Below are 20,108 nucleotides of genomic sequence, written 5' to 3' on the forward strand. Positions count from 1 at the left end.
GCCAGAGGCATTGTATTTTCAGGTTATCCATCCGTCCGTCGCTCCGTCTGTTCATACATCTGTGCACACATCTGTCTGTATGTCAGTTTGTCTGTCCAAACGTCCATAAGTCTGACTGTACGTCTGATAAACAGATTAGACTTTGATGGTCAAAAGTCACTGTGACCTTGCATCCATCTCATTCTCGTAAATGCAATATTTCAAAAAGGTTTTTGAGGGAGTTTCCTCAAATTTGGGAGTAGGTAAAGATTCTTTTAGGGCCAGCGTCATGATGACGTCATTTTATTAGCTGGAGGCAAAACAGGACTCGGCATTGCAGGGCTGTAAGCAACATAGGAGTCTTAAAGGGATAGTGTACCCAAAAAAGAAAATTCAGCCATTATCTACTCGCCCATATGCTGAGGGAGGCTCAGGTGAAGTTTTAGAGTCCTCACAACACTTGTGGAGATCCAAGGGGAGAGGAGGTAGCAACACAACTCCACCTAATGGAGGCTGACGGCGCCCCAGATTCAAACGTCCAAAAACACATAATGGAAACCACAAAATATCTCCATACTGCTCGTCCGTAGTGATCCAAGTGTCCTGAAGCCCCGACATAAAAAGTTGTTTGGAAAAACGTCTTTAACGTTTTTAGCCTCATTGTAGCCTGTAGCTCTGACTGCCTCTCTGGGCACCGAGCTAATGTGTGCGCATTAGGTGGAGTTGAGTTGCTACCTCCTCTCCCCTTGGATCTCCACAAGGGATGTGAGTTTCCATCGGCATATGGGTGAGTAGATAATGGCTGAATTTTCATTTTTGGGTGCACTATCCCTTTAAAATGTCGTCTTGTTGTGTTATTGAATGCCAGAATGTTGTGGTTAAAATGCGGTTAGACGTAGGCATCAAAATCACTTGGCTATGATTAGGAAAAGATCGTGCTTTGTCTCAAAAAAAAACACAATTTTGGGGGCACATTCCCACTAAAAACGCAGCGATTTCTCAGTAAAAATAATATCCACTTTTTGTGGCACTATCCCCCTGGAAAGACAGGGATGGGTCGCTACAAAATAACCACATTTGGTTGCCGAAAAGCTGCCGAAAATGCAGTAATGTCTCGGTAAAAAACAACCAGTTTTGTTGTTTGTTAGACTCAGAACAGGGTGCTGCTCCATCACTATGGTCTGCGCCCCCTTTCAGCCCCCTTTAGCCCTGTTTGGTTGATATAAAAACACGTAAGTCCAGTTTGCGAAAACAGTAAATTCTCCACAGACACCCGACACCAAAACTCTAAGGGCTCATTTATGCTCAACGTTAAATACGGATCTGGATACGGACGGAGCCTTCTGTCCGTGCTCTGCGTTCATTTCGTCCGTATTTCTGCACATTTCCATAAAGCTTATGGATACGGGCCAAACGCAGCAGTACCACCGGGAACCGTGGGGGCAGTGTTGCTGTCACTACCCGACCGGGAACCGTGGGGGCAGTGTTGCTGTCACTACCCGATGCATAGCTCTAGTGAGACACGAAGAAGAAATAACAATTCAATTTCTCTCATCGGCAGTACTAAGAAATAACAATTCAATTTCTCTCATCGGCAGTACTAGCAAAAAGAATTCTCCGTCCTCCAGTCGCGATGTATTTAACGGCCTCACCGACCACTGCCTCCTACAACGCTGTTTCTGTTTTTGTCTTTTATGCAAGAGGTACATTATCAATATCTCCTCCACAGTCGCCATGTTTGTTTTTGAGTTTGTTGTTGTCATAAACTTTTGACGCTAGGCTGCCTCCTGGTGGATATATTGGTTAACATCCATGCCAACGTAAAGGACGCATGGAGGTATGTGGGCAGTGACGGTAACATCGCTTGAAACGGACGTATACATTTTCATATGTAAAGGGAGCATAAATGAGCCCTAAGACATACAGAGAGCTTTCCTTGGTCATGATAGGCTTGGCCAGCATTTTGTGAACTCATGTAGAAGTCCCACACTCACAGCTTTAATGTCCAAAAATATGGTCTCTGCCTTTCAAAGTTAAACATAATGGTTTTCAAAGATTCTCTCCACTCAGAACTGTGTTTTGGTTATTGTCACTTTGTCTGCTGAAGGAGGACAGTTTTTCTGAGCTGATCTTGAGTCTCAGTTTGACACCTGGACATACCTGCAGGATCTTGTGACATCATAACTTCTCTGGGAGCCAATCATGGTTCAGTGAGCAGCTTAAACAGCGTGAAATGGAAACTTAAAGCCTCCAGGTCAACAAAACACTGAGAGTAGACTTTTCAGGGAAGAACAAGACACCTTGATTCGAGCAGCTAAACCTTTGAAATGAACAATATTTGTCCACGTATAGATTCTGAATTTTTCAAAGAAGATGTACTTTTATACGTTTTTCTTGATGTGTGGAGAAAGCATCTCAGACACAAACTGTTATTCAGAGAAGAGTATGTCGTATTTGTTTTAAAACATGTCTGGAGCTTTGAATAATGAAGTACACTTCAGGTCTCTCAGGGTAATATACTGATGTCCTTTGCGACAAGTCATGCAGATGTTAATAATCATGCATGCAGCTCGACATGATGCATCAAAACAGATCTTCCCACTAAGTGACACACAGAGGGAACACAGTGGTTGTGACAGACAGCACACACCACCCAGTGAACCAGCAAACACATCAGATCTCCACAGTGGGACCCTGCAGCAGCGCGGGGGAGGCTGAGAGGAAGTGGCAGGGCATCAGACCCGCACAAGCGTGTTCACAGTATCATAACACGCCATCATCATGTGATTCATCCCGGCAGCTGTTTGTGTCGGGCGCCACCGTACAAATTACAGGTCACCGGCTGGGGAGGGGATGAATAATTAACAGGCCTGTGATGGGCTCCCTGGCGGAGGCGGCGCTGACGACGCTGGCAGTCAGCCTGTGTTGTCTTACACAGGCCAGGCCGACATAAATCACAGCTCAGGTTTTAATTCGGCCGCACAGGCCAGACCGTCTGCCTGCCACATAACCGTCAGCCGCAGAGGGAGGATTGTTTTACAGATTCATCTCCAAACAGAGAGGCTCATACCACACGTAAATCTCCCGTCGTCGCTGTCAGGCCGGAGGAAACTAAGTGGGAGTGTTAACTGTGGCGCGGTGCGGAAGAAGCTGCAATGAACTAATGGTGACTCATAAATAAAGTTTATTTGTCTGTTAAACCATTATACAGGTCCCCTTCCAGCAGGAGGCAACCACCACTGACACGAAAAGTCACTCCAACTCTAAACACAGACACAAACTAATGGAGGAAAGTTTAAAATCCTCACATTCACACAAAGAGAAGCGAAAAGAAGACTTCATCGGTATTTTGGAAATTAACTTAATCTGAATTCAGACCAGTAAACACATATTAGACACGGCCTCCCATTTTGTGGAGGCTTTTATCAAAATTGCCAAAACCTGGCAACTAAAATTGAATTTGGCGTCTTCTCTCAGCCAGAATGGCGAATTTGCTGCCAGCTTTAATAACACTGCCTCATTTAGTGATCCTCCCAGTACAATGTCATCTGCAAATGGTCAGCTGATTTTGGATTTATCTCCAGAAAGTTTCACAACTTTTCCTGAAGTCTGTTTCGGTGTTTTAGTCCACCACTTTGCTCCAGCCTGAAATGTCTGATGGGAATCTATTGGACTGGTGCAGATATTCTCTCTCCACAGGATGAATCCTAATGAATGTGGTGATCCTCAGACGTTTTAATCTAGCGCCACCAGCAAGTTTTCACTTATCCTTAAAAATATCTCAACATCTGCTTGATGGATTGGCACAGAATGGACATTCAGCAAGCCAGGAGAGAAAAACAAGAGCCTCCCTAGAGGGGTGCGGAGAGTTGAAGAGGCGATGATATATGTGAGATGAATTTCAGTCAAAAATCATACTCCCTCAAGGATTCATAACTCATATTTTAACACAGAGATGTCAAACACACATTGTTATCATTTAGTGTAACTTCCACTTCCTGAGGATATCATTATCTCTGATGTCCAGCCACAGTAAATGTCTGTAAAACTGCTCAGAAATCACAGAATAAAGACGCTGCAGACCTTCATCAGTATCATCATGTTTTTAAGTTTCTTTCAGTATCAAAGTTTCCAGTGATGACTGTCTGTACATCCGTGGGTACACTGCAAACAGGAGCCGCTAACAGATAATTCGGCATGCTTTTAATGGCTTGGTTTGCTGGAATGTAAACAGATAGAGGCCAAAAATCTCAGAACAGCATCAAGCAGATGTAGCTCACATTACAGCAGCACATTTGATGAGCTCTTGGCTTCCTGGTGGCTTTAATTCTGTCTGGCCTCATATTGGTTCCCAGATAGCCCTTTATATCTTAGTGTGAGCATGTTTCCATCTTGTAGATGTCAAATTTCAAAATGAGCTGATGAAAAAACAAAAAACAAAACAAAGATTCGCTTTCAAATATAAGGACGTTGCACCAGGAGGGATTTCAATCACAGGAGGACCAGTGAGAAAAAGATTACTGTGGCTGTAATTGTTTTTACTCAACATTCTCCTCCCCCAAAAACAGCCACATAGGTAATTTGTACAAACAGCCAGTAGACCCTTTTAGGGCTGAAGTCACGATGACGCCATTTTGTTAGCTGGAGGCAAAACATGACTCTCAAAACTTACATATTTTGCATACCAGCCGCCACTGCCCATCAACACCAGAACCAAGACAACTATGGTTAATGCAATAAGATGAAAAGGACTTGACAGAGGCGATCATCATAAATGCTCGCATGCGCAGCCTAATGTCTTTTGTTTAGTCTAGTCCCAGGACTACTAAGAGAGCTGTTACCACAGTAGATATGCTTGTGAGGGTAGTGCAAATTTAGGTGGTTGACAGTTGACAGTTTTAGGCCCAATCCCAATACCCCCCCTTGTCCACTACCCCTTAGCCCTTGTCCACTACCCCTTAGCCCTTGCCCACTACCCCTTGGCCCTCAAAATGAAGCAACGAGGGGTAGGGGTTGAAATCTTTCCCTAGGAATTGGGACACCACTCACTATGTCACCGCGTCAGTTACGTTCACACATACGTAACTATTTTAAACAGGAAGCTGTGAGCCATCTACATTTCCAACCGGCATCTACAATGGAGTCTCCAGTTGAGTTCATCCTACCGATCGCATTTGCCGCATTCATCATGCTTTGTTTAATGAATGACAGACGACAGGGGACTTCTGCTAGCTAGCTAACCAGCTAACATTACGAGGCAGCATAGTTATACTAGCTGGCGTGTTATCGTAATGTGAAAAATCCGACAATTTTGCAGAACAGGACAGATGACAGACGCCAGATAGTGCGAGCTAGCTAGCTAGCTAACAAGCAACCTGACGACGGTAACGTTAGCTATGTATGAACTTTTTTCCCCGTCTCTTGCTCGGTGGTAGCCATGGCGACGTCTACCCCACGCTGGCAAGTCAGCATCTGAAATCCCTCAGTCCAAAGGGCTAGTTTCATACCCACTACCCCTCGTTATGCCCCCTACCCCGACACGCAAAAACGAATTTGGAAACCACTACCCCTTGCGGGAACGCGCAAATGTACGGGTAGTGCCAAGGGGTAGGGCTAAGGGGGGGCATTGGGACGGGCCCTTAATGTCCTTTAATTCTGTATTACTGTGATGTCTTGTTTTGGAATGCTGAATTTCCCGTCTGCACAACAGATTTACCCCTGGGTACTCAAAAAGAAAAAAAATGAAAATCAAAATAATGTCAGTTCTAGCAGGTTATCCACTGTAAGTGATATCAGTTAATAACAACACTTATTGCTGTATTTTGTGCATACAAACGTTGTAGCAATATGTCCCCAGATAGAAGTTGGACAGGACTGTGTGTACGACTGTTTTAATGAGACACAAGTGCTAATAAACAGTACATTACTGCAGCTTTCACTACTGTTGATGTGCAGAGCAGCCATCTTGGATTTTGAGGTGGGCGTTGGTGAGGGTCTTTTCCAAGTCAGAAATCTGACTTCTAGTTAAAAATTTTAACTGGGAACTCGCAAAATTTGACTTCCCAGTGCTAAAGAAATGCCTTTTTTTATGATTGATTATTCTTTTGATCTTTCAATCCAATAAAACACCAAAATGAAGTGAAACATGATCTAAGAGTCCAAGGCAATGGCATCATCTTGTTGTGTTTGTCCCAAAGATACTCTGTTTACCGTGATAGAAAACAAACCAAAAAAAAACCCTGTAGCCAGCAATTGTCTTTTTGCATATTAAATTACTTAAATGATCAGTTAATTATTTAAATACTTATTAAATAATAATTGTACATTCTGTATTTTTAGAAAACGTGAATCCAGACAGAAGTGAACCTCTGACCCTGGTAGTGTTGATACTTTACATCAACTCTCTGAGCTACGCTGGACTTTATGCATGATGAAATCCAGTCAACTGTAAATGTCTCATTCCACATATTTCCATCCAATTAAACTGAGCTATGACTGTCAGGGGATGTAAGAGGCGATAGTGAAGACACATCGTCTCTCTGTCAGCAGGAAAATCAAGCCGAAAACAAACGGAAAAGTTTGGCAATTGACAGCTTCAGTCCAAATACATGATGACCAGCTGCAGACTTTATGAGCATAAATCAGTCAACACACACACACACACACACACACACACACACACACACACATACAGGTCAGAGCAGGTTTAACCGTCTTAATCCAGTGTGTGTAGAGCCTGCCTCATTAAACTCCTATCAACCTCCTCTGCAACATTCATCAGCTGCCGTTAACACTGATTAAAGCAGGTGTGTGTTCTCGGGGGTCGGGATGGGGTGTGTCTTCAGATTCAGTTAAAACACACTGTTCAGACAGTGATGAGCCATTTGTAGCATCTGGAAGCTCTTTGAAGCATTCGCAGTGTCACCATGTGTTCTCTTGTTATTTCGGTGTGTATGAGTGTGTCTGCTGTGTCCAGGAATGGATGAGTGTGTCTGCTATTTCTGGGTTAAACCCTCAGTAACAATAACGCTGTCTGTCCGGCTCAGGTCAGTTTGAGGACTCACTGGAAGACTTTCAAACACGTGTTCATAAAAACAAAATCCAAGACAGAATAGTGACTGGACTCCAAATGAATCACCCCAGTTGTTTTTAAAAGTAAAAAATAATCAGTAACTCTTCACTATTAATTCTATACGACAGTTTGTACTCTTTCCTTACAAACAAAATCTGTCACCACTTTTGAAAACTGAGTCTTGTGGCATCCCATAGGTTGATAAAAGTTTCCTCTCCCAAATTCAATCCCTTCCCCACAAAACAATGTACTCTACGTTTCAAAACCAACCCAGTCATTTCTGCAAACCGATGATATGTTACATTTGTACGTTGTTATGTAGTGGATGTGTTGAAATTTTTAATAACACTGTGGTTAACATGTAACAAAAACCACCACCTGAATATGGTTAGGAAAAGATAATGTGTTACCTTAAATACCCATGTTCGGCGGCACAAAAGCTGCTGGAAAATTGGCAAAAGGTGGCTGAAAAATGCCCACTTTGGGCTGGAAAAGCTGGAAAAGCAGCAACAACTTGTTGCTAAAATACAGCCACATTCAAAGGCACAGAAGCTGCTGGAAAAGCAGCAACACATAGATAATAAACAGCCACGTTCAACAACACATAAGCTGCAGCAAAAGCAGCAACAGGTGACTGATAAACACTCACGTTCAACTGCACAAAAGCTGCTGGAAAAGCAGCAACTTGTTGCTTAAAGACAGCCATGTTCAATGGCACAAAAGCTACTTAAAAGTGATCACGCATTACTAAAAAGCACCCATGTTCAACAGTATAAAAGCTGCTCGAAAAGCAGTGACTTGTTGCTAAAGGACACTCACGTTTAACTGCACATAAGCTGCTGCAAAAGGGACAACAGGTGGCTAAAAAAACAACATTTAACAGCACAAAAGCTACTGGAAAAGGGATCATGCATTACTAAAAAGCACCCATGTTCATCGGTATAAAAGCTGCTGGAAAAGCAGCAACAACGTGTTGCTAAAAGACACCCACATTCAACAGCAGAGAAGCTGATGGAAAGGTGGTGACTTGTTGCTAAAAGACACCCATGTTCAACTGCACAAAAAACTGCTGGAAAAACTGCAACAGGTGGCTAAAATAATGCTCACGTTCAAAGGCACAAAAGCTGCTGGAAAAGCGGTGACTTGTTGCTATAAGATATCCACGTGCAACTGCACAAAAGCTGCTGGAAAAGCAGCAACACAGATAATAAATGACCATATTCAACAACACATAAGCTGCAGTAAAAGCAACAACACGTGAATGAAAAACACACGTTCAACTGCACAAAAGCTGCTGGAAAAGCAGCAACTTGTTGCTTAAAGACACCCATGTTCAATGGCACAAAAGCTGCTGGAAAATCGGTGACTTGTTGCTAAAGGACGTCCACGTTCACCTGCACATAATCTGCTGCAAAATGGACAACAGGTGGCTAAAAAAAACAACATTCAACAGCACAAAAGCTGCTGAAAAAGTGATCATGCATTACTAAAAATCACCCATGTTTAACTGCACAAAAGCTGCTGGAAATGCGGCAACGAATCTCCAAAAAATGCTCATGTTCAGTGGCACAAAAGCTGCTGGAAAAGCAGCAACAAATAGCTAATTAACGGCCATGTTCAACAACACATAAACTGCAGTAAAAGCAGCAACAGGTGACTAAGTTCAACTGCACAGAAGCTGCTGGAAAAGTGATCACACATCACTAAAAAGCACCCATGTTCAACAGCACAAAGCTACTGGAAATGCGGCAACAAGTTGCCAAAAAATGCTCATGTTCAATGACACAAAAGCTGTTGAAAGAGCTACAGGTCACTAAAAAACATAGCCTTGTTGAGCTGTACAAAAGCTGTTGGAAAAGTGACGACTCTGAAAATGGCCATCCTGCATGATACTTTATATTTTGATGCTAATACTTTTCTACTTAGATTTTGAATGCAGGACATTTACTTGAAACAGAGTGTTCTTAAAATGTGGTATTACTGCTTTTACTGAGGTAAAAGATCTGAGTCCTTCATCCAGCACTGTTAAAGGTCAAAGTTCAACCACACTGAATGTGAAGTAAAACCAGTTGAATGGATTGTCTGCCTGTCTTTGTTCAGGCAGATGTGTGAGCTGCATCTGAGTCAAAAGTCACACTCCTTCTAAGAGTCAGTCAGATCTTAACACAGAGACTTCAAACACATAGTGATACCATTCAGTGTGACTTCCTGATGATATCATTATCTCTGATGTCCATCCAGATTTAATGCCCATAAATCTGTTTAGAAATCATCGGGGTAAAAGACAATTATTCAAGGAAATGACTGGCATAATTCTTTGTTTCTTTGCCCACTGACTGCAGTTTTAAATTCTGTAATGCAGCACTGACGTGCGATTTCTCCAAGCACCAAATAGGTTTTATTGAAACGCTTCAATTCTGCTCAGAGGCATCACAGATATTCGAGTAAAGAATGATGAAGGAAGTGACCGGGGTCGATCCACAGTTCCTCCTCTTAATTTCAGTGTTGAGGTATCGTCACCTCACTGGAGTTTACTGAAAGGAGTCCTGGCACATAATTAAGGTACAAGTATGCCAGGCAGTTAATGGAGAAAAGGTTCATCTAAAAAAATGAGACGCTGAGATGAATTTAAAAGCACAGATTGATGATGTGACCGTACGAGGGAAGGTTCTCTCCCTGTGGCTGTTCTGCTCAGACTCTCCATCTCTACAGACCAAACCTGGTTAAATAAAAGGCTAAATACAGTGAAGTCAATCGTCCTTGGTTCTGTAAAGATTTCACAGTTGTTCTTTCTCAAACGTAGCAGAGAATTGGTGTCATATAGGCTGTAACCTTTTTTTATTCCTGCAAAAAGGTCCCAGCTTGTTTTTTTGTGAGTCAGTAAATTCAGCTGCTGTGGCTGAATCAATATTTATGTATCCAAGGCCTCTTCGGTCAGCCGGCCTCCCGGACCGACCTGCGCACACACACACACACACACACACACACACACACACACACTCACACACGCATTAAGAATCACAGACAAATTTCCATTTAAAAAGTCACTGAGGCTATAACTCACAATGTTCCCCCTCTAAATGATAAATCAGGGCTGGAACAGGCCCATAACAGTCCGGAGGGATGATGAAGGGCGTTGGACCTTCTCCTCATAAACATGACGACCTGATTGAAGCAGCTACAGCATGAGACGAACACCACCACTATCGCCCCCTCCACCTCCACCCTTATTAGTCTGAATGTGTCCTCGGATCAGATCTTTGTTTGAGCGATAAGGCGGCGACGGGAAGTGACGCCTCAGGGATGATTTAGAGGCTGACGATTAACGATAATGAAATGAAAGAGATAATTGTCCCAGAGATCTGATCCGCCATCAGCCAGGACCTTAACCGCAATTTTCCCCCCAAATCTTGATATTATCAGACGTAATGAAGCAATTATTCAAGTCAGAATCTGTTTCTCACTTCAGCTCAGTTTCACCATTTCCTTTAACTGTTATGTTTCTGTTTGTTTTGCAGAAACTGTTAATATTAAAAAGCTGCTTTCTCAACAATAAAACACGCCCACAACGATGCATCAGCTCACTTTGTTTGTGACGCAGATGGTAAGCATAAGACCTGCTAAACATGTTAAGATTGTGTGAGCATCGAGCCGATGTAAGCACTTACTGCCTCACAGAGCTGCTCGTTAAAACACAAATAAAAGTGTCTATGTGTTTTTAAAGACAACACAACTCGAGGATTCCTCCAAATTGTCTTCCAGCTCATTATTGATATTGTGAAAGTCAACACTCAGTGAGCTGAGAGGACATGTTGGTGTTTGGGTGCGCTAATGGCACTAAAACAAAATCAGGCATCTTTAAATAAAAACTCTCAGCTGCTTTAATATCATTAGATTTCACTGCCTCCAGGAGTTTTTCTTGCAGAGGCCTGATTAAAAACCTAATCTTATTTTTTATTTCTCCTCTCATCAGGACTCTGGGCTACAAGAACCGGTACGTTCGAGTCCCTGACGGTCACTTCTGGATCGAGGGGGATCATCACGGGCACAGTCTGGACAGCAACAGCTTCGGACCGGTATGAACTCAACCCACAGATCACCTCTCAGACTATCCACACAGCACACCCACAAAGTTTTCATGAATGTAACAGTTTGATCACTTCTTTCTCTCATGAGGCTGAAGCACAGATACAGAACCGCTGCACAGTTGCACAACAAAATAAATAATAAAATAATCGTGACTTGACATTGCAACTAAACTGTGAGCAAATCCCCGCATCCAACAGTGTTACCATAGTGACTGACCTTGTGGAGACTCAAAGTAATGGTCTCAAAAACATCTCACTATATGAGACTATGTTTATTTTTGGGGGATTTAAAGTTTGTAATTTTGTCCAAAAATGCCATGTTTTCAAAGACAGTATAAACAAAGTCTCGCAAATATTTAAAGAGACAGTCACCCCAAATCAAAAATACGTATTTCCCCCTATACCCAACAAAATGAGCACGTCAGGGTTCCCACACATTTTCATGGACAAAATATCAAAACTTTTCCATGACTTTTAAAGGACCCATAAAAAAAAAAAAATTCCCAAACCATTCACATCATATAAAACAAACAGAACTGTACAGTATACTTTACATCAAATGTTTATTATTGTATAAAAATTAATCAGCAACCATTTCCAGTCTTCCGATTGTTGGTTATGTTCATTCATTTTTCCGTAACCGCTTATCCTGTTGGGGGTCGCGGGGCATATCCCAACTGACATTGGGCGAGAGGCAGGGTACACCCTGGACAGGTCGCCAGACTATCGCAGGGCTGATCCCATTCACATTCACACCTACGGACAATTTAGAGTCACCAATTAACCTGCATGTCTTTGGACTGTGGGAGGAAGCTGGAGCACCTGGAGAAAACCCACGCTGACACGGGGAGAACATGCAAACTCCGTACACCCTGGGATTCTAGCCCCCTCACCCTGGGTACAAACCATGAACACTCTTGCTGTGAGGCAACAATGCTAACCACTGCATCGCCGTGTCGCCCGGTTATGTTCATATTCACTTCAAATACTGCAAACTACGTGCACAGGTATACAAACACTCACTGTATATCAATCTGGCATTGACTTTCATGCATGAGGGAAAATGGAACTATTTTTAATGCATTTAATTAGAAACCCATTCCCAGGTGCAAGTGTAAAAGACAATTGCAAAATAATAAGGTAGGCAAAATCTGTGAAAGTGGACATGGAACGCTCCAGAAGATTACTGCAACAATTAATTTCATCACACACAACAACAATACCATTACTTTTCCTATATCTATGTCTTTTCCAGGCCTAGAAAATGAGACTGTGAAATTCCACGACTTTTCCAGGTTTTCCATGACCATGGGAACCCTGGTGTGTGTTTTTAAAACACTGGAAAACCTGCTAAAAATGTGCGATAAGCTCCCATTGCCTGAGAGTTTTTTGTTTTTCCTTTCTGGTGTGTCCTGTTTGATGTCACGGATGTACCAGGAAACATTAGTTAGTAAACAGCAGAAAGCAGCATGGAGGCCAGTGAAAGTGTTACGCTGGTTATTTCTCTTTCATATGTTACTTATTCAGTCTCTTTGCCAAACTCATTGCAAACTAATTTGGAACAACGTTCTAGTGCTGTTTAAATGGAGACAGATTGGATTTTGTGGTGGCGTGTCATTGCATCACCCCAGCAAAAGGGCTAAAATTAGCGCATCCACAAGTGTCGTGTATCCAACGCTGCCGATGGAAGCCAATTCTAGCTGGAGCTGATAAATAACCGTAACTAACGGAGTTATTTGACCCAGGAATGAATGCTGATTGTAACCCTTTCCATTACATGAAAAAGCCAGATGTTTGTGGGTGTTAGTGTATATTTTGTGCAGCAGGAAAGGGACTTTAAACTACCTGTGCTGCTGTTTATCAAACTAGATAGTTTTGGTGTGAGTTGCAGAGTGTTGGAGATATCAGCCGCAGAGATGTCTGCTTTCTCTCCGATATAATGGCACTCAGCTTGTGGTGCTCAAAGTGCCAAAAAAAAAATACATTTGAAAAGCTCAACTTCAATGTCTCATTCCAGAAATCATAACCCAGTTACTCAAGATAATCCACGGACCTTGTTGTGAGCAGTTTCATGTAGGAACTATTGTCTTTCTACTGAACTACACCCACCAACCATATCAGAAGGAAGCATGCATCTACTGTACTGCTAGCTCACCTACTGAGCTAGCTAACAGCTCAGAGGGGGAGAACACCATTAATGTTTGCACCTTGCACTGTCACGAGCACAAGCCTTTTGTCCATGAGTAGATACACGCTTCCTGCTGCGCTGTGATACAGTTAGCAGACGAACAGTTGCTTTAACACCAAGACGTCAATAATAACTACTGTCAGGCGGTACACCCTTAAACTGCTCCATTCAACTCTGATGGAAAACCATGTTTTTAGGCGGAAAAAGAACATGGAGCTTAGTAAAAATCCATGGATACATGGTGTGTGTGTGCATTTTATGTCATAGGTCAGGGTTTTATCTGTCCAATCTGATGTTGAGCTGGGTTTACCTGCATCTCCTTCAGACTAGAGCAAGGAAGGAAGGAAACTGAAATGACAGATTATTCACTGTATGCAGCAGTGGAAGAAGTATTCTGATTCTTCAGTGAATGCACCTGTACCAGAGTAAAAATACTTCAGTAATACTCAAGTATTTCAGTTGAAGTCTGTGTAGAGGACAAGTGTGTTTACAGATATGGATGTTTCTGTTGGTCCATCCTGACCGATGCTACAGCTTTACCTCCAAACATTAAGATTTCATTAACGCTGCACTTCAGGTTTCTCTGATGCAGACAGAGTATTAACATCCTCACACTGACTCCTCCTCTCTGCTTGCTGTTTGTAGTTCGACCCTCTCGGGCTGAGCGGTATGAAATTTTCAGCAGCAAAAGTGTTGTTTGTTATGGACGGCACATTACAAGCCAGACAGAAGGCCCCGATCTCCAGCTGAAAGGAATCTAGCCGAGGAGCTCAGAGGAAATCCCCTCAGATCTGAAACCCAGAACACACGGACCAACAGCTCAGCAGAGCTCCTCTGGATTTATAGTTTCCTCCTGAGACGTTTCTCTGTGAAGGCAGCAACAGCAGCCTGTAGTTACACCAGACAGGAAGACAATTATCTTTTGTGTTCTCATGTAACATTTATTTAATAACATTCAGCTTCAGTGAAGGTCAATAAAGCTTGAGCTAATATAACATTTAATTAATTTTCACAATAAAAAGGCTGAAATTACCAACACATAAACAGCGTTAATAGACTTTTGTTTATGTACTGGAAAAATAACACACACGTTAACACAGTTATCACAGTGCGTAGGTAAAGCACTTGTTGAACTCATAAATAATCAGCTTAATGTAACTGATAACCAAGTAGTTTTAAAGGATGAAGCATAAACTGCTTTACTTTCTACCTCCAGCACATCTGTGCAGGCGTCCCAACGTAGTCACCAGTAAAATGTTGGTATATGTAGTTAGGTTTAAGCACAAAAAGCACTCCGTCATTGTCAGGAAGAGAACCTTTTGGGCTTAAAATGCACGGTCTTGAGGGCACAATCCTCGCTGGAAAATCAGCAATGTCTCAGTAATAAACCTCCGCTTTCCATACGTAAAAAAGGGTCACTTCGAAACACGGACATTTGGTGGCTTTTTTTCACACAGATAGGCTCGGATTGTTAGTATAATTATCCGACAACATAACGGAAAGGAGAAATGAAGGTCTGTGTTTACCTTTAGCTGGATTCAGACATGTTCCTCTGCCTGTTGCTGCTCCCTCTCTCTCCTCGTCCGCTCTTCAGTTTCAATGAGCTCTGCGTCCGTGTACGTCCGTGTACTCTGTGTTCAAATAAATACGGGCGGTCATCAAATTCAAATGGCTCATCCAGATCCAGTTGGTCAAAATATGGTAAAAATTCGGACATGTTCGTTGTGGCAAGTCAAAACACTCACTCAGAGAGTGAAAGTCTGGCTCTGAAATCTCACGTCTCGCAAGATTTGACTTGTTGCGGGAAGTTACCGCTGGAGTGACCTTACAACCACGAGGAGTTACTCTGTTTGGAGTAGTCATGGCTGAATTTTTACCCGATTTTGACCAACTGGATCTGGATGAGCCATTTGAATTTGATGACCGCCCGTATTTATTTGAACACGGAGTACACGGACGTACACGGACGCAGAGCTCATTGAAACTGAAGAGCGGACGAGGAGAGAGAGGGAGCAGCAACAGGCAGAGGAACATGTCTGAATCCAGCTAAAGGTAAACACAGACGTTCATTTCTCCTTTCCGTTATGTTGTCAGATAATTATACTAACAATCCGAGCCTATCTGTGTGAAAAAAATGCACTTTTAGTGGACGTATTTTGACGTTGTTTGACGCTGTCTGAGTGCCCTATTATTTAATATAGCGCGCGCTCACGGGCTGCAGGCAGGTCAGCCCTAGCTTCATACTGGAGACATGTCACATATTGAACATCCTATCACTCATTTAGACAAAAGTAGATCGGAAAATAGGGCCCAGGTTGAAAAAAACATTAGTTCCCCTTTAAAGTGTCTGAGAGCACATTTTCCCCATTTTACGCCTACATGTTAATTGTGCTACATGTTGGCAGAGAATCATAAGACACTTTTTACAGGTGGTGTAAATGTCTCGCTGTCTCTGTCACTCTCCCGGTATTTTGGACTTTACTTCCCAGTGGGGCTGAAGAGCGGCTGTCAGCTTCCATCCCTCCTAACAGACATCACCATCACGCACTTCACAAAATCACATAATCTCTTTTTTCTCGCTGAATGGTTGAAACTGTGGCAGCATCTCGCCGGGCCTCCACAGCACTGTGTTTCTTTTAATGGGAGAAAAACCTCGTGTCACACTACGCACTCACATCCGACAGTTTAACGTCACTGCCAAATATTCATACCAGGAGGAACATGACTAAAACTGCTAAATCAATGGGATATATTCAGGACATATCCCCCATCCAGCGAGGAGGTCTCATTTGAATAATATATTCTTTTTGAATGTAGCCTGCAGTGTTCGCTGCCACCCACCACACAGTCTTTTCACTCAGAGACACATCAGCTCCCACAAATGATGCTCTCAGCCTATGGGTCGATCAGAGATAGCTCAAAACAAACACCCACAATCTCTACATACAGTATGTAGCGTGACTCTATGTGGAGTTTTGCCGTTTTTACTTTTCTTTAAGTTTTTGTAGTTGAGACAAAAAATTCAAAACTTTGAAAAATATGTGAAATGGCGGAAAACTCTGAAAGCAATACGCAGACAAGATTTCATGTCAGTCGATCTCATGCTGTGGGAAGTATGGCCTATTAAAATGTTTAAAGGTGCAATAAATAAGATTTTTACTGAGCCCAAAGCATGAAATGACCACAATACATCTGCAGGGGGTTGATGGAGGGGGTTGATCGATACCAGTAAGTCAGCCAGCTGCTGAGACTTCTGCCTCTAAGAGCTCTGCACTCATCCTGCTATGGACATGAACACAGGAAGGAAGGAACCAATGGACCAAAGAGAGAAAGAAGAGAGAAGAACTATGAACTCAGGAATCAACTAAGGAACTCAACAAGTTAAAAAAAAAAAAGGTCAGAAACGCAACCAAATAACCAATGCACCAAAAACAAACTAACCAAGGAACCAGTAAGAGAAAGCTGAAGAGGGAAAAGTTAAGCTACAGAGGGATTTACAGTAGCAAACCAAAGAAGATGACTAAGCAGTTGAAGGATAGCTGAACCACAGCAGGAACCACTGCTATTCCCTTTTTCATCAGCTTGGATCAGGTTACGTTCAGGTTCCTGCAATTAACATTGAACATTTTAGAACATTTCCACCAAAAATTCAGAACCTGAAAAGTTAGTCCTCAGCTGAAACCAAAAAATAGCAGGTTTTCTTTGATCTGAGGTGCGAACCGTGACGACATCAGTGAGCGTGTCATATGGTGCGTTCGTTTTGTATTCAGAGGTCGGAAATTCCCAGTTCCCAGTTATGGAAGTTTAAACTCGAACGCACCCTGAGATCGGATTTCCAACTCGGAAACTCGGAGCAACCGCATCAACCCCGACGTACGAATTCAAGATGGCTGCCGGTCACATACATAGTGAGTAAACACTCTGCTAAAGTACTGTTTATTGCAATTTTATCTTATTAGTTTTACATTAGGTCAGCCTCATCTGCGGCGTTCATCAGTTGGAGTGCATGATGGTTTTGAAGCTGTAGGGCAACAAAGGTTTTCTTGCAGGCGTCCATGTTTTTTTCCGACTTGTCCACCGTTGTCAACTAGAATGCAAAAACTGTCTTCAACTCGGAGGTGACGTCATTCCCACTTCCGACTTCTGACCTCCAAGTACAAAACAAATGCACCATTATTCTTCATGTGGAATGACCCACTGCAATAACATCAAGCTGTCTTGGTTGGTCTTCTACTGAAGGATAAAGCCATGTTTGAAGAGGCTAACTTTAGCCAGGTCTAGTCTCTATATACTCTACATTCAGTGAATGTAGAGTCTGTAGGTAAACCCTGGAGATCTTGCCTCCGGAAGAAGAGCAGAAGAGCCATAGTTTCCGGTTGTAGGCTGTTTGTAGTCCGCATGATATTGACCAATCACGTTTGAGCCGGCTGCATTTGTTGCCAGGTTAAACGGTCCGGCGTACTTAAGGCTCTTGCACTCGTAGGCCTCCTCCACAGCATCTTCCCAGGGCATAGTGAGCTCAATGATGTAGACAAGGCGCAGTGATGAGGACCACAGCACGAGATCTGGTCTGAGGTTAGTAGAGGCGATCTCAGATGGGAAGCACGGCTGCTGATTCAGATCTGCCAGCAACTTCCAGTGGCAGAAATTTAAAAAGATATATACGTATGTCTGTTGATCAGTGGTGTAGTGGTAGTTGATAAGGTGGGCGTACTACGAGGTAGATGGTTTGGCTGCCAAGGAGGAGGCGGATATACTCTTGTATATATTCCAGTGAATTTTGGGGTGATAGGTGGGTATACTGTAAACGGTCATAAACCGATATACCTGCGTATACCCTCCACTACACCACTGCTGCTGACCCAGACATCCTCTGTCAGCACTCACAGCTTTAAGATCTGGTTCTTGAGCTGGTTTCACATTTCTAGGTTAGCAGTTGTTTGAAATGTGCATAATAAATTAAGTTTGATTCACTAATTTTTTTTTTAATATCTCGCTGCCTGCCTGAGCAGATAACAGCCCACTGACCTGCTCCTCAACTGCAGCAGATGAATATTAATCAGCTGCTTCATTACTTCATGTTATTAAACTAGATCTTGACCTGCAGTTGTTGTTGATGTGGAGGCTCATTCAGTCTTCAGCCCCTCCTCAGCCTCCCGGACACCCGAGAAGTCAAATCAAACGCGTCCTGGTCTGTCTGCGTCCGGCTTTGTGTCGGCTCATGAGCCGGAGCGCACTGGCTGTCTAAAGGTTACTCTGAAGACGGAGATGAACGCAGCACGGTGTTATTTTTAATATAGACGGCAGCTTTTAAGAGATAACAGACGTCATTAAAAAGCATTTGACATTTGCTGGTGTGTGTGTGTGTTCGACCTTATGCAAAGCAGCTCTAATTGATGCAGGAAGATGTCAGACAACCAGATCTTCAGCTGTCAGCTTGCCAGTTTTAATTATCTCTGCTGTTGATGTCTGCAAGACTGTGGACCTGAGCATGAATGTAAATCAAACGGTCTAAAGTCCTCCCAAAATAAGCTTTTCTCCACAGACAGCGAAGCTCTTCCTCATATTTAGTTCTGTTTTTTTTTTGTAGCTCCAATAAAATTATTAAGAGCAGATGGGCTAATCATTTTAAAACACAATACTCATTTAATAAGGTTACAAGTTAGTACATGTACTAAAAACCACTCTGAGGACCCAGTACTCAATGTGACTCTTTTTAACTAATACTAGAAAAGACGTCTGGCACAAACATTTTTCTCCTCTGACATATTTTTTATTTGCTTTAATACACTTTAGTGACAAACTCACTGGTATAACAGTTTGTTGTAGAACAATAGTGAAAGTGTCCTTTTTGTAAACATCCATAATGAAAATATTAAAAGAACTTTAAAGGGGAACTAATGTTTTTTTCAACCTGGGCCCTATTTTCCGATCTACTTTTGTCTAAATGAGTGATAGGATGTTCAATATTTGACATTTCTCCAGTACGAAGCTAGAGCTGACCTGCCTGCAGCCCGTGAGCGTGCGCTATATTAAATAATAGGGCACTCGTCAAAATACGTCCACTAAAAGTGCTTTTTTTTCACATAGATAGGCTCGGATTGTTAGTATAATTATCCGACAACATAACGGAAAGGAGAAATGAACGTCTGTGTTTACCTTTAGCTGGATTCAGACATGTTCCTCTGCCTGTTGCAATTTAAGTATATGTATATGTTAGTATTTGTCGGATAATTATACTAACAATCCGAGCCTATCCGTGTGAAAAAATGCACTTTCAGTGGACGTATTTTGACGTTGTTTGACGCTGGAGGCGAGAGGAGGCGTGTGCTTTATGGTGAATGAGGACTGGTGTGATGGTGGGAAGGTGTGACCATATGGCCCGCCTGCTCGTACATATCCCTCAGTAGCATTTCAGTTTTTTTATCCAGAGTGTCCACTCTATTAAGTGCTGCTGAAAGTAGTGTGTTGGTTGCTGCTTGGAGATTTAAAGATTTGTCTAGCTTACTTTCCAAGTCATTGCAAGCGAACATGCCATCTGCGGTCATTTTGACTTGACCAGCAGACCTCACTACAAGCCGATTGGTTGTTGAATCAGGTGACCAGCAACCAGCCACTGGCGATTTCACCAGCTGAGTTGCAGGTAACACCATCAGCCAGCTTGAGTGGAGCTCAGACCGGTCAGTTCACACCGCTGCTACTTTTCTCTGTAACATTCTACAATGGTTTCATCTCGTCATGAATCATTGGTCTGAACTGGGCTTAAGGCATCGCAGAAGCC

General features: G+C 42.7%; 1 protein-coding gene across 1 annotated transcript in view; it reads left to right on the plus strand.

Annotated features, from left to right (window-relative positions):
• immp2l (inner mitochondrial membrane peptidase subunit 2) overlaps nt 1–20,108 on the plus strand; it is a 239,881-nt gene that overhangs the window by 217,034 nt on the left and 2,739 nt on the right. The window contains exon 5 of the mRNA XM_050073863.1: nt 11,025–11,127. Within this exon, the coding sequence (XP_049929820.1) occupies nt 11,025–11,127 (103 nt within the window). The remainder of the gene's footprint in view (nt 1–11,024; nt 11,128–20,108) is intronic.

Source organism: Epinephelus moara, chromosome 20 (genome assembly GCF_006386435.1).
Source record: "Epinephelus moara isolate mb chromosome 20, YSFRI_EMoa_1.0, whole genome shotgun sequence".
Classification (NCBI taxonomy): domain Eukaryota; kingdom Metazoa; phylum Chordata; class Actinopteri; order Perciformes; family Serranidae; genus Epinephelus; species Epinephelus moara.